General features: G+C 40.5%; 2 protein-coding genes across 3 annotated transcripts in view; one reads left to right on the top strand and one right to left on the bottom strand.

The window, feature by feature from the left end:
- LOC106132326 (STE20-related kinase adapter protein alpha) overlaps window positions 1–14,105 on the top strand; it is a 204,459-nt gene that overhangs the window by 24,417 nt on the left and 165,937 nt on the right. The window lies entirely within an intron of this gene.
- Window positions 461–13,288, bottom strand: LOC106132437 (neutral ceramidase). The gene is made up of 15 exons (XM_060947663.1): window positions 13,148–13,288; window positions 12,511–12,740; window positions 11,698–11,841; window positions 11,145–11,321; window positions 10,721–10,848; window positions 10,248–10,446; window positions 8,881–9,087; window positions 7,469–7,588; window positions 6,430–6,519; window positions 5,642–5,755; window positions 4,118–4,345; window positions 3,638–3,733; window positions 2,744–2,911; window positions 2,252–2,364; window positions 461–678 (listed from the first exon to the last, which is right to left on the bottom strand). The coding sequence occupies exons 2-15, from the start codon at window positions 12,733–12,735 to the stop codon at window positions 498–500; spliced, it is 2,190 nt and encodes a 729-aa protein (XP_060803646.1). The 5' UTR covers window positions 12,736–12,740; window positions 13,148–13,288; the 3' UTR covers window positions 461–497.

Here is a 14,105-nt window from a genome sequence, read left to right as displayed (position 1 = left end):
GTAATTCACAGGTTCTAATCTTACATAATTTAAGAGTAACGTTCATTCGTTTTATTGCTAACCGATTCTTTTACAGTGAGGGATAACATCGTGAGGAAACTTGCACAATAATGTACATTCATGTGACTGAATGTGCAACAATGATTTAATGTGAATAATGATTTACATTTCTCGTTTAGCCGTGTGGTTTTAAGCACTTTAGAATAAAACCACTCCATACCTTTCCCCATGGATGTCTTAAAAGGCGACTAAGGGATAAGCTTATAATCTTTGGATCATTCTTGTAGGCGATGTTCTGGCAACCTGTTGTACCTATTTGAATCTCAATTTAATAATAAAGCCGTACACCTGAACATAGCCTTTCATGGGCTTTGGCTACCCCGCAAGGGATATAGACGTGACTATAAGTATCTATTAATCCTTCAGCAATAAAAAAGGCGTACTAAAATAAAAATTCAAAACAATTTAATACCTATTTTATTAGACTAAACTAAACGTCAACTATTAACACTAAATATATTAGAGGTTCCGGTAAAGTCTGTCAAACTTCCGAGCAAACCCCGTGACGTGCCGTAGTATGTGATCCTGTAGGAGGTGACTAAGGCGTCCTGAGGGACTGTCCATTCGACCGTGACACTGCTAGTCCCTAGAATCGTGGAACGACGCTCCCAAATTAATCTGTTGAAAAAATTGAAATGATAAAAGTTGTTTATTGTCAATAGTTTATCAGAATAGATAAGTGATATATTGAAAGCTAAATTATGAGTTAATTAAGATTTCTGTTTTTATAAATATGAGAACGGCCTCCAATCGATATACGCCTTTTTTGAAGTCGGTTAAATTTCGAAAAACTTCTATGCTTTAAATGAAGAAAATGCTGCGGTGCAGTTTGTTACCGCTTGTTCTGTACTGACGCTTTGGAAGCGGCAGTAAACTTAGTTTTAAGTAATTTATTTAACATCAACCAATGTTGTGAAACCAAAAGATGACAATTATTAAATGATATGAAGTGTCCTATAATAATGAATAAAAACTTTTGAATTAATAACAATGAAAAATAAGGGATAGGCTTATAAACTTGAGATTCTTCTTTTAGGCGATGGGCTAGCAACCTGTAACTATTTGAATCTCAATTCTATCATCAAACCAAATAGCTGAACGTAGCCTATCAGTCTTCTCAAGACTTTTGGCTTTATCTACTCACTGATCGTTAAAACTCTCTGTCACTGATCGTTAAAACTCTCTGTCACTGGTCGTTAAAACTCTCGGTCACTGATCGTTAAAACTCTCTGTCACTGATCGTTAAAACTCTCTGTCACTGTTCGTAAAACTCTCTGTCACTGATCGTTAAAACTCTCTATCACTGATCGTTAAAACTCTCTGTCACTGATCGTTAAAACTCTCTGTCACTGATCGTAAAAACTCTCTGTCACTGATCGTTAAAACTCTCTGTCACTGATCGTTAAAACTCTCTGTCACTGATCGTTAAAACTCTCTGTCACTGATCGTTAAAACTCTCCGTCACTGATCGTTAAAACTATCTGTCACTGATCGTTAAAACTCTCCGTCACTGATCGTTAAAACTATCTGTCACTGATCGTTAAAACTCTCCGTCACTGATCGTTAAAACTCTCTGTCACTGATCGTTAAAACTCTCTGTCACTGATTGTTAAAACTATCTGTCACTGATCGTTAAAACTCTCCGTCACTGATCGTTAAAACTCTCTGTCACTGATCGTTAAAACTCTCTGTCACTGATCGTTAAAACTCTCTATCACTGATCGTTAAAACTCTCTGTCTCTGATCTTTAAAACTCTCTGTCACTGATCGTTAAAACTCTCTGTCACTGATCGTTAAAACTCTCTGTCACTGATCGTTAAAACTCTCTGTCACTGATCGTTAAAACTCTGTCACTGATCGTTAAAACTCTCTGTCACTGATCGTTAAAACTCTCTGTCACTGATCGTTAAAACTCTCTGTCACTGATCGTTAAAACTCTCTGTCACTGATCGTTAAAACTCTCTGTCACTGATCGTTAAAACTCTCTGTCACTGATCGTTAAAACTCTCTGTCACTGATCGTTAAAACTCTCTGTCACTGATCGTTAAAACTCTGTCACTGATCGTTAAAACTCTCTGTCACTGATCGTTAAAACTCTCTGTCACTGATCGTTAAAACTCTCTGTCACTGATCGTTAAAACTCTCTGTCACTGATCGTTAAACCTTTTACTCAGGCTTCAATGGCACTCACCTAGTTTCCCAGTCAGCATCGGTTGCGACCACCTCCCATTGACTGAGCAGCTGTCTCTCAACCACGAAGTGAGTGGATTCCTGCCTCAAGTTGTTACGTGGGTTGGCTCCGATCTATAAAATGTAATTTACTTTATGTTACTGTACCATGTATTATGACTTAAAGTCAGTAAAAAAGTAGTTTTACGTAATCAAGTTCAAAGCTGTACAAAGTGGTGACTATATGTATGTATATATAAACACTCTGTACAGCTTTACCCGTATATATATATATATTAGCCGATTCCATGGATAGTGGCGTAGCGTACGTAACCCATTCTACAAAAAGTGTCGTAGCTGATCCTACGAATAGTGCCGTAGCCGATTCCATAGATAGTGGCGTTCAATTCAAATAGTGACAGGTCGCTAGCCCATCGTCTAAAAGAAGAATCTAAAGTTTATAATCTTTTAAATAATTGAGATTAATGATCGATTCATCAATAAGTTGACTCACAAAAGTAACGCTAACAGTCTCCCCCCTCCGCACCACCGGATCCGGTTGCTGCAACACATCTCCAAAACTCTGGAAGAGACCAGCATTGTCTACCACCACGGGTAAGATGAAGGAGATTGTGCTGTTGATGTGGTCAGCTGGTTCGGGACCTTCGGGGAGTTCTTCACCCTTGAAATATAGATACATACATATACATATGGTCTCGTGTATATCCCTTGCGGAGTGAAAGAGCCAACGGTCTTGAAAAGACTGAATGGCCACGTTCGGCTATTTGGCTTAATGATAGGATTGAGATTCAAATAGTGACAGGTTGCTAACTCATCGCCCACTTGTACCGTGTGATACCAGACACTTAACGTTTCCGGGGTAGACAGAGCCAGCGGTCTCAAAAAGACTGATAGGCCACGTTCAGCTGTTTGGCTTAATGATAGAATTCAACAGTCTTGAAATGACTGAAAGTTCACGTTTAGCTGTATGGCTAAATGATGGAATTGAGGTTCAGATAATGATCCAGCGAGTGTGCCGTGTGGTACACGGTTCTTTTAAATAGTACCTACTCGTACCAACCTACATATATCTTCCCATGAATGTCGTAAAACGCGTCTAAGAAAAGTCTAGTGCCGTGTGGTTCCCGGCACCAACACAAAATAAAATAGGACCACTCCATCTTTTTCCCGTGGACGTCGTAAAAGGCAACTAAGGGATATAGGCTTACAAACTTGGGATTCTTTTTTTTAGGCGATGGGCTAGCAACCTGTCACTATTTTAATCTCAATCTTATCATTAAGCCAAATAGCTGAACGTGGCCATTCAGTCTTTTCAAGACTGTTCGCTCTGTCTACCCCGCAAGGGATACAAACGTGTATGTATGTATGTAAGAAAAGAAATCCGTACCTGTACAACTGCACTGGCTAGCTCCGAGTATTTGTTTAAGAATATCTCTAAGGTATGTGGTCCATAGATAGTCGACGCAGCTTCGTAACGCTGAACCTGAAACACAAAATTAAATGTATAATAATTTTTAATAATTAAAACTGCTTCCTTTAAACCGCTGCGCCACTGAGGCCGTCTGTATATATGAATTATACATACACATATATATATATATATAGTCACGTCTTTATACCTCGCGGGATAGACAGAGCCAACGATCTTGAAGACTGTTAGGCCAAGTCCGGCTGTTTGGCTTAAATTAATAGTCTAATTGCTAGCCCATCGCCCAAAAGAAGAATCCTAAGTATAATAGCCTATGCCTTACTCGCCTTTTACGATATCCATGTGAAAGAGACGGAGTGGTCCCATTATAATTTTTTCTATTTGTGCCAGGAACCAGACGGCTTCAATAAATAGTCAAATTGCGATTCTGAAACCAACCTGATACTCCTCAAATGTCGCAATGTAATGTATGTACTCATTCGTGAGCCCCGTCACCACGACCCTTGGCTCCAGGCCGTGTTCCTCCATGACCGCTCCCACCACATCCCTCATCCGCCTGCCGGACATGGTGGTGGGTTCCCCTGGTACTCCGATCACAGCTAGACCCCCCAGCATGATGAGGGAAGTGGAGACGATGCGTGGGTGCCAGGGGACTGGGATGTTTGTCTGTAATGCAATTGTGCGTACAACGTATGTTGTAATTAAGTAAGTTAAGGTAAGGAATGCAATTGTGCATACATACGTTTTGTTGTTATTATGTAAGTTAAAGTAAGGAATGCAATTGTGCATACATACGTTATGTTGTTATTAAGTAAGTTAAGGTAAGGAATGCAATTGTGCATACATACGTTATGTTGTAATTAAGTAAGTTAAGGTAAGTTTCGAAGTAACTTCGAGGCTAATTCAATCTGTGTAAAGGTAATTTTTCGGATTGGCGAGGGTCCTGGGTGTTTATTTATGTAAGTGCATGCATGCATACGTATAATCACGTCTATATCCCTTGCGGGGTAGACAAAGTCAACTGACGTATGAAACATACGTTAGATACGTTCAGCTTTTTGGCTTAATGATAGAATTGAGATTCAAATAGGCGAATAGGAATAGGAATTTCGCCTAAAAGAAGAATTCCAAGTTTATAAGCCTATCTTATAGTCGCCTTTTGCAACATCCATGGGAACGAGATGGAGTGGTCCTATTCTCTTTTTTTATCGGTGCCGAGAACCACACGGCACGGCATTTCAAGAAATCGAAATAATAACAGACAGAAGACGAAAGTCTAAAATATGAACCGACATATTGTATCTTAAAATGCGCTTTTTCACATTTAAGTGATAAGCTCCTGTAAATTTAAATATTTTTTAAATTCGTACTTAATTATTCTTTTTTGCTGAGCCATTAACAATTTTTATAGAACGCTCGCCAAATAACTAGTACATTCATCGCGTCTTCGCGTGGCTTCGCTGAGCTCATCTAAGGTTCTGGCAGAATCATCAGCGTCGCGGTGCGTCACAGCATCACCTGCGACATTATGCTGAGTCAGGACCTTTTCGCTGTCCATCATTGTTCGTGGTACATACATGCACATTGCATATTCACATTGTTACATACATACATACATATGGTCACGTCTATATCCCTTGCGGGGTAGACAGAGCCAACAGTCTTGAAAAGACTAAATGGCCACGTTCAGCTATTTTGCTTAATGATCGAATTGAGATTCAAATAGTGACAGGTTGCTAGCCCATCGCCTAAAAAGAATCCAAGTTTGTAAAAGCCTATCCCTTAGTCGCCTTTTACGACATCGATGGGAAAGAGATAGAGTGGTCCTATTCTTTTTTTGTATTGGTGCCGGGAACCACACGGCACTTGTTTATTACTGTTAATCATGTACGTGTCCAACAAATATATTGTGATAGTGAATAAAGCTTTTATCTATATATCTATCTAAAGAATTTAACTCACTCGTCCAGTAGCCAGCAATATAGGCTTTGGTGCGTGGCATTCCACGTCGTCTTCAGTAGGCGCCGCCACCAACCCCCCCACGAAATCCCAGAAGTCATCCCCTTCTAATGTTCCCTGTAAATTTAGGAACATACATATAGTCACGTCTATACGCCTTGCAGGGTAGACAGAGCCAACAACAACAACAGGCCAAAAGGTCTTTTCAAGAATGATAGGCCTCGTTCAGCTTTTTGGCTTGATGATAGAATTGAGATTCAAATAGTGACAGGTTGCTATACCATCGCCTAAAAGAAGAATCCCAAGTTTATAATTTTAATTTAAGGCAATTCCAGTTAAAATGATATCTACAGATAAAAAGTTAATTAACTAGACACACATAAGTAACTCGATTGTAGTTAGTAATGTAAAGAGAAATGATATTTTGACATAATTTTTTTGGGTTTGCAACATATAAACACAAAACTTTCAAACTTCTTATATGGATTTGGCTTTCAAGCATACATAAAGTCACGTCTATATCTCTTGCGGGGTGGACAGAGCCAACAGTCAATCCAAAACACCGACGGGTCGCGTTCAGCTATCGTCTAAAAACAGAATCAGAAATTTGTAAGTTTAGCTTTTACTACATCCATGGGAAAGAGAAAGGTGGTCCTATTCTTCTATTTATTAGTGCCGGGAACCACACGGCACCTTTCAATTATAAATAGTTAAGTCGTATTTGAAAAAGTTTCTAGGGAAGTGAAGCCCAGGGAACAAACAAAATGCGTAATAGTACGTAGGTAATATACCTGAGTTATATTAAGCGTATTAGCGCCATCTGTCGTACCAGAAGCGAAACTGTAGCCCATGGCTGGAGAACACCCTCTGACTTGATCGTTCTGAAAGTAAATGACAATGCACTTAATTATTCGAACTGGTAAAAGGCGGGCTCGTCTCCAAAGAGGTTAGGATGTTACCGGTACGAGTATAAACACATGATTTGAATCAGCCTGTTAATACGCATAGTAAGAAAAACTTTACCAGTTCCCGTGAAAGTATCAATAATTTAATGCTATTTATTATACCGTTGTCTAGTTAAGCCAAGAGACGTGATAATAATGCGACGTATTAAGATAATGCCGAAATACGTAAAGTGACGAGCTGTCAACTAAACCTGGGCTTACTCAATCTGTGTAATTTGTCCCGTATATATTTATTTATATTTATTTATTTAAAAATTATGCTATCTTTATATGTAACTACGTATGTCAACTCAGTATCGAAGGTCAGCCTACAGTCGCTCCAATTTGATCACTTGAATTTCCACATACCTTCACTCTCCTCAGAGAGAATGAAGATATAAAAGTACAACCTTCATCAAAAACATTCTCGTATCTTTTATCGTACCAGATTTTGTTACTTGGGTTCACCCTTGGAGCGTACGTCTATACGGACTTCCGTCTGATTTCAGTCTTTGTGGATTTTGGGTGATTTCTTCCTACTTAAAATTCTTCTAATTTAAAATTGGCAATCCATAAAAAATTATAATGTTTTTTTTATTTATTATTCAAATCTCATATAAATAAATTAATCTGAACAATGTATTCTCTCGTCCACATTTCTATTCTAAATTTGGATAGTTTTGAAGTTGACGTTGTTGAAGAAAATGCTGCAGTGCAGTTTGTTACCGCTTCTTCTGCACTGACGCCTAGAAAGCGGCAGTAAATTTAGTTTTCAGTAATTTATTTGACGTCAACCAGTGTTGTGAAACCAAAATATTTGACAATTATTAAGCGATATGAAGGTATCCTATAATAAGGAATAACATTTTTTTTTAATTTGACTTACCTCGTCAAAAGTCCTGGTGACCGGGTCGTACCTGGCGACGACTTGCTCGGGCATGTCAACGAACTGGTGAACCACCGCTATGTTGCCGGTCAACTCCTCGCCGGGGGAGTTGAGGACTTGCTGGAACGAGATATTGAAGTTGTGGTTAGTACTGCAACGTTATGTTTGTGGATAGATGCCCTCGAACCACCTGTGGCGACATCACTAATGTCACATACCAACTGGCAATCATAGCGAAGAGAATGACGCGCTCAGCCAATAGCAGCGAGGAGTCTAAATCGCGATTACAAAGATTTCACGGATTGGAGCATAAATACAACATGGACGCTTTCGTGGCCCGGCTAGCCACGAAGATGTTCGAGAGGGCGGACGCGTCAACCTACGGCCACCTCCACGCCGGCCCTTCGGACCGCCGCCAGCTCAAACCCTCACCTGCCTTGCGGCAGACGTCGTCGAGCAGTGACGACGCCGCCGCCGATGTGAACTCCCAGAGTAGTGTGAAGACCCAGGCCGCCCCATCGACCTGCCTACAGTCGTAAGCAGCGGTGAACGCCATTGAAGAGGGCCAAAAGCCCTGACCAATTAACTCCGACTCCCTTAGGGAGTATGGGAAGACCCGAAGTCATCGTCGCAGCCCTGATTCCCCAGGCATAACACCTAGATTTTCCCTTTGGTGGCGGTCGAGCTGAATCATCGCTCCCGCTGCACACCAATATATCTTTTTCAGTAAATGTCAGAGCAACCAATATTCTCTCTAATCTCTGCGTGTTCCCTGTTCTACCCCTACAGCAATGTTTCCAAACCCATGGTCCGCCTGATTAAATACTATAACACATTCTTCCTAGTCACCATTTTAGTATATAAACTACCTTTGTTGAATATAACGTGTTGTTAAAAATAAAATGGGTGTCCTTCCACTTCAATGTTGGATTACTTTTCTTCGATGCTGTAAATAACAGAGGGTACGCTTTTAAATTATTAAGCAAGAAATTTCATTTTTGTCACGCAGTTCTATGACTTGCCCAGCCCAGTCTGCTAATGTTCCAAATTGACTTAGAGCTACTGGACCATCGAGATCAGACGGTAGTCGCTTTGTAAAATACTTCTCCACTCCTGAATCTTCCCTAGGACCTTGAGAGTACTCACCAAAACACCAAGTACTCATTACCTCAACACTTAGAATACCTTGAAGATAAATAAAGAGAGATGATAAGAAGTCATTCTTAGGATCCCACACTAAAGCTTCTGACGGCCTCTGTGGCGCAGCGGTAGTGCGCTTGTCTGTGTCACCGAAGGTCTCGGGTTCGAATCCCGGTCAGCTCGTTTTCAACAAGTTTCGAACTTACTTCGAGGCTAACTCAATCTGTGTAATTTGTCCCGTATATATTTATTATTTATTAAAGCATACTTACCAAAGCTCCTTCAAAGACTCTGGTGCCAATGATCTTCGTGCTCTCAAACATATCCTCCCCTGGCCCCAGGGCGTAGCACCTCTCCCCGGCCGCGCACAAACTGAAGTGATTGTCGCAGTGTTCTCCGCTGAACTCGCACTGGGCTTCTTCAAGGTTGGGAGACACATCGCCTAGGTTTGCTGTGAAGAAGCCAGCCACGATTTCTGGCTGAAAATCATCAATTATTAATACGTACATACATTATGATCACGTCTATATCCCCTGCCAGAGCCTACAGTCTTGGAAATACTGATAGGCCACGTTCAGCTGTTTGGCTTATGATAGAATTGAGATTCAAATAGTGACAGGTTTCTAGCCCATCGCCTAAAAGAATAATAGCAACTTTATAAGCCTATCCCATAGTGGTCTTTTACGACATCCATGGGAATGAGACGGAGTGGTCCAATTCTTTTTTATTATTGGTGCCGGGAACCACATGGCACATTATTAATACCGCAATAACAATACGTCTACATTAAAAATGTCATTGTGACATATTCTATAGAATCTGAAATAATGACTCGAGCTCGACCGCCACCAAAGGGAAGATCTTCCGACAGGCCGGGTAATATACCCATCCTGTCGGGTCAGTTGGGTCAGAGGTTCTTTTTATGATCCAATACGCAGAAACTTGCGCAATTTAGGGTTGTTACTGTTCTGTCTTCATGTCAAATGCAAAATGTCTACTTATAAATCAGGACAAGAGCAGTATTTAGCAATTATTCGGAAGATCAAACAGCTCCACTTGTTTTTTAAACGGCAACGGCTTTTCCACCCCTTAATTACATCGTATACCTTAGTATTCATAAGTCCTTCCCAAGGAAACTGGATAACTGACAAGAAAACCATAACGCTATCATCAGAGGAAGAACAAAAGACCAACATACTTTCCCAGCCTCGCTGTCAGGGTTCAATGTCTTCTCCAACCTCATAGCAGCATACCCGAGGTTGTCCGCTGAGACCAGGCGGTTGGTCATGTTCATGCTGGTCGTGTGAAGGGCTATCATCAGAGGAAGAACAAAAGACCAACATACTTTCCCAGCCTCGCTGTCAGGGTTCAAGGTCTTCTCCAACCTCATAGCAGCATACCCGAGGTTGTCCGCCGAGACCAGGCGGTTGGTCATGTTCATGCTGGTCGTGTGAAGGGCTATCATCAGAGGAAGAACAAAAGACCAACATACTTTACCAGCCTCGCTGTCAGGGTTCAAGGTCTTCTCCAACCTCATAGCAGCATACCCGAGGTTGTCCGCCGAGACCAGGCGGTTGGTCATGTTCATGCTGGTCGTGTGAAGGGCTATCATCAGAGGAAGAACAAAAGACCAACATACTTTCCCAGCCTCGCTGTCAGGGTTCAATGTCTTCTCCAACCTCATAGCAGCATACCCGAGGTTGTCCGCCGATACCAGGCGGTTGGTCATGTTCATGCTGGTCGTGTGAAGGGCGAACCAGTTGAGAACGCCGTGGAGGTCGCCGTTTTGTTTGACGATGCGTAGTTGCGTCAGCTGGTGGTCCAGGTTATCTGTGTACCTTGAAAATTACAGAAAGATATATTAATTTGTAGTGCCGTGTGGTTTTCAGCACTTTAGAATAGTACCAATTCGTCTCTTTCCCATGGATGTCGTAAAAGGCGACTAAGGGATAGGCTTACAAACTTGGGATTGTTTTTTAGGCGATAGTCAAAAAGCTGAGCGTGGCCTATCAGTCTATTCAAGACTGTTGGCCCTGTCTACCCCACAAGGTATATAGACGTGACAATATGTATGTATGTATGTGTGTAATGAAATAAAAACTATATGCCAACCTCATTCTTTCCTCAGCAGGATTGAAGTCATAGGAAAATGGTGACCTGTTCTTCTGCGCATTGGTTACCATCGTCTGGCCGTAATAGAGACGAGCTGGTGTTATGTTCTCGTGGGCTCGAACTATACTCTGAAATAACATTAAAGTTTACATACATACATACATATCATCACGTCTATATCCCTTACGGGGTAGACAGAGCCAACAGTCTTGAAAATGACCGAAAGGCCACGCTCAGCCGTTTGGCTTTTTGAATCTCAATTCTATCGTTAAACCAAATAGCTGAGCGTGGCCTATCATTCTTCAAGACTGTTGGCTCTGTCTACCCCACAAGGGTATAGACGTGACCATATGTATGTATGTATGTATACAAGTAAGATTACTTGTCGGAGTGATACCGTACTACGCAATCCACAAGTACATACCCTGGTAATACCATTGACGTAAGCATCAAAGGTCTCCCTGGAGAACCCTCGTATGCTGACGTCCAGCAGGAAGTTGACCAGGTGCCCGCCCGGGGCGCTGTGAGTGTGCGTCCCAGCAATGATCACATTCTTCAGGGTGTACGTGTCTCCGTAGATCTCCTGGAGATTCCTTACAACCTGGTGACAAGGGCAGACTGTTTATTTTAAGCCAAATATAATATAAAGTATGTGCCGTGTGGTTCTCGGTACCAATAAAAAAAAGAAAAGGACCACTCCAAATAGCTGAACGTGGCCATTCAGTCTTTTCAAGACTGTTGGCTTTGTCTACCCCGCGAGGGATAAAGACGTGACCGTATGTATGAATGTATGTAGGAAGTATAGTTATTAAGTTATTTATTCCTACAGAAGATAGAAGGAGAAAAGAGAGGAAAGTAATCAGTTTAAAATGTCTGTATTATTCAACGTAAAAGATTAAGAATATCCAACAATAAAAAATATTTTTGACATATCTCTAACCAAAAAGAAGGTTGCCTACACAATTTTCAAAACTCACCTGCCTCCTCACGTGGATGCCCACGGCCTGGACATCAGCCGTCACCAGCACGACCCTGGTGTCTCCCTGCACGAAGACGAACGCCCTGGAGAACTGTCGCGTGTGGAGACCACGCCCCGTCTGACCTATTTCAGCGTAGCCCATCTAGAATGCAAAAGTTACATGATTTTGACGTTTTTGTAAAACTAACGTCTAGTCGGATATTAGCGTCATAACTTTAGAGCTTGACTTTTATGAGATATTTGGACAGCCATTACACCCGTAATGAAGCACATAACACAAAGTATTAAAGGCGAAAAAAGAGACTAAGAGATAGGCTTATAAACTTGGGATTACTCGTTTAGGCGGTGGGCTAGCAACCTGTCACTATTCAAATGAATCTCTCAAAGTTCTATCATTAAGCGAAAAGCTGAACGTGTCCTTTTAGACGTTAAAAAATAATAAATGTAAGAGTATTAAAGTACGAGAGAAAATATTGCGAAAATTAAAATAAAAAATAGGCTTTGTAGACTCTCTTGAAATTTGTTGGAAATAGAAAAAAAATTAGGATGATGATCATGATTTTGAAAATTGACTTTAGGTTGAGTAAAGCTATTAACCATAACCTCAAAGACCCTGGTTTTTACAGGCAAAAACATAAAATCACGCCTGTTTCCCGGAGGGGTAGGCAGAGGCTACATCTTTCCACGTGCCACGATCTCTGCATACTTCCTTCGCTTCATCCACATTCATAACAAATTTAATTTAACAGGCAAATTTAATTAATTACTTTGTCACAACAATACCTTAAAAAAAAAAATAATAAATACTTACAAACACCACTTCAACACACGGACCAGTCATATCAGCTATACCGACACCCACGTGGTACAGCGCATCTTGATAAACAGGCTCTGTCGTCCCCTGAGTGGGCGCGGACGTGGTTGGGACTGTAGACTCCTCCTCTGATACTAGGACCACGATGACTGCAGTCATTCCTCCAATGACTCCTAAGGTTACAGCCAAGATGACGATCTTTCCTACAAGTGGTATGGCCATGATTTCTGGAATATAAGGATTTTTTTTTCACTATTAAAATCTATATTCAAACTTTAATTATTTTCCAATTATATACATATAAAGCTTACGAATGAATGATAAATAAATCTATACTAATATTATAAAGCTGAAGAGTTTGTTTGTTTATTTGAACGCGCTAATCTCAGGAACTACTGATTCGAATTGAAAAATTATTTTTGTGTTGAATAGACCATTTATCGAGGAAGGCTTTAGGCTATAAAACGAGTATATATATAATACGAGTAGCACATAAATGAACTATATGATGAGAATTAACAAACTTAACTTCTGAGTGATTTCTCCATGAGCGAAAACAAATAATTCCAAAAAATAGGATCACATCTTTTTATTCTGTGGTATGTAGTTAGAAAACAAAATAATGAATACTTACATGCTTGCTAATTTTTTTTTAAATCATATACAATAATTAAATTTCGAATTAAGGAATTCCAACTTGTTCGCTTCTGTACGCTGTTTACATACGATTGATTATGATCGATCAATCAAAAATTAATCGATAAACTAATCTATGTTAATACCATAATGTGTTAATTTGGTTTATCTTAGGCAGAGTTTGTCAAACTTTGAATTGACAGTGAGACCACAGTGAACCATACATAAACATACATATAATCACGTTCATATCCCTTGCGGGGTAGACAGAGCCAACAGTCTTAAAAAGACTGATAGGCCACGTTTAGCTGTTTGGCTTAATGATAGAATTGAGTTTCAAATAGTGACAGGTTGCTAGTCTGTCGTCTTAAAGAAGAATCCCAAGTTTATCAGCTTATCCCTTAGTCTCCTTTTACGACATCCACGGGAAAGAAATGGAGTGGTTTTATTCTTTTTTTTCTAATGGTACCGGAAACCACACGGCACTATGTAACTAAACATAACATATAATCACGTTTATATCCACGGCATGGCACGGCAAAATTCAAATTCAGATTTCAAAATGAATCCTCTCTTAAAATATATCAAATTGACAACTTCCAGACACAAAAATTAATAAATAATACCAACACCCTTTTGCTCCCTTTTTGTGTCCTCACCGTTACGAAGAGTCTGGGATTCCCCTATGACTATGATTGTCAATGGCGTCTTTATCCCTTGCGGGGTGGACATAGCCAACAGTCTTGATAAAACAGAAAGGCCACGTTCAGCTTTTATGTCTTCATGATGGAATTGATGTTCAAATAGTGATAGGTTGCTAGCCCATCGCCTACAAGAGGAATCCCAAGTTTATAAGCCCCTTAGTCGCCTTTTACGTCCTCCATGGGAATGATATGGAGTGGTTCTATTCTAAATTGCCGTAAACCAAGCGGTTTGTAACTGGTAGAAGATCTTCC

This window comes from Amyelois transitella, chromosome 14 (assembly GCF_032362555.1).
Source record: "Amyelois transitella isolate CPQ chromosome 14, ilAmyTran1.1, whole genome shotgun sequence".
Lineage (NCBI taxonomy): Eukaryota > Metazoa > Arthropoda > Insecta > Lepidoptera > Pyralidae > Amyelois > Amyelois transitella.
Note: the sequence above shows the minus strand (reverse complement) of the source record. Positions and strands in the feature narration are given on the sequence as shown.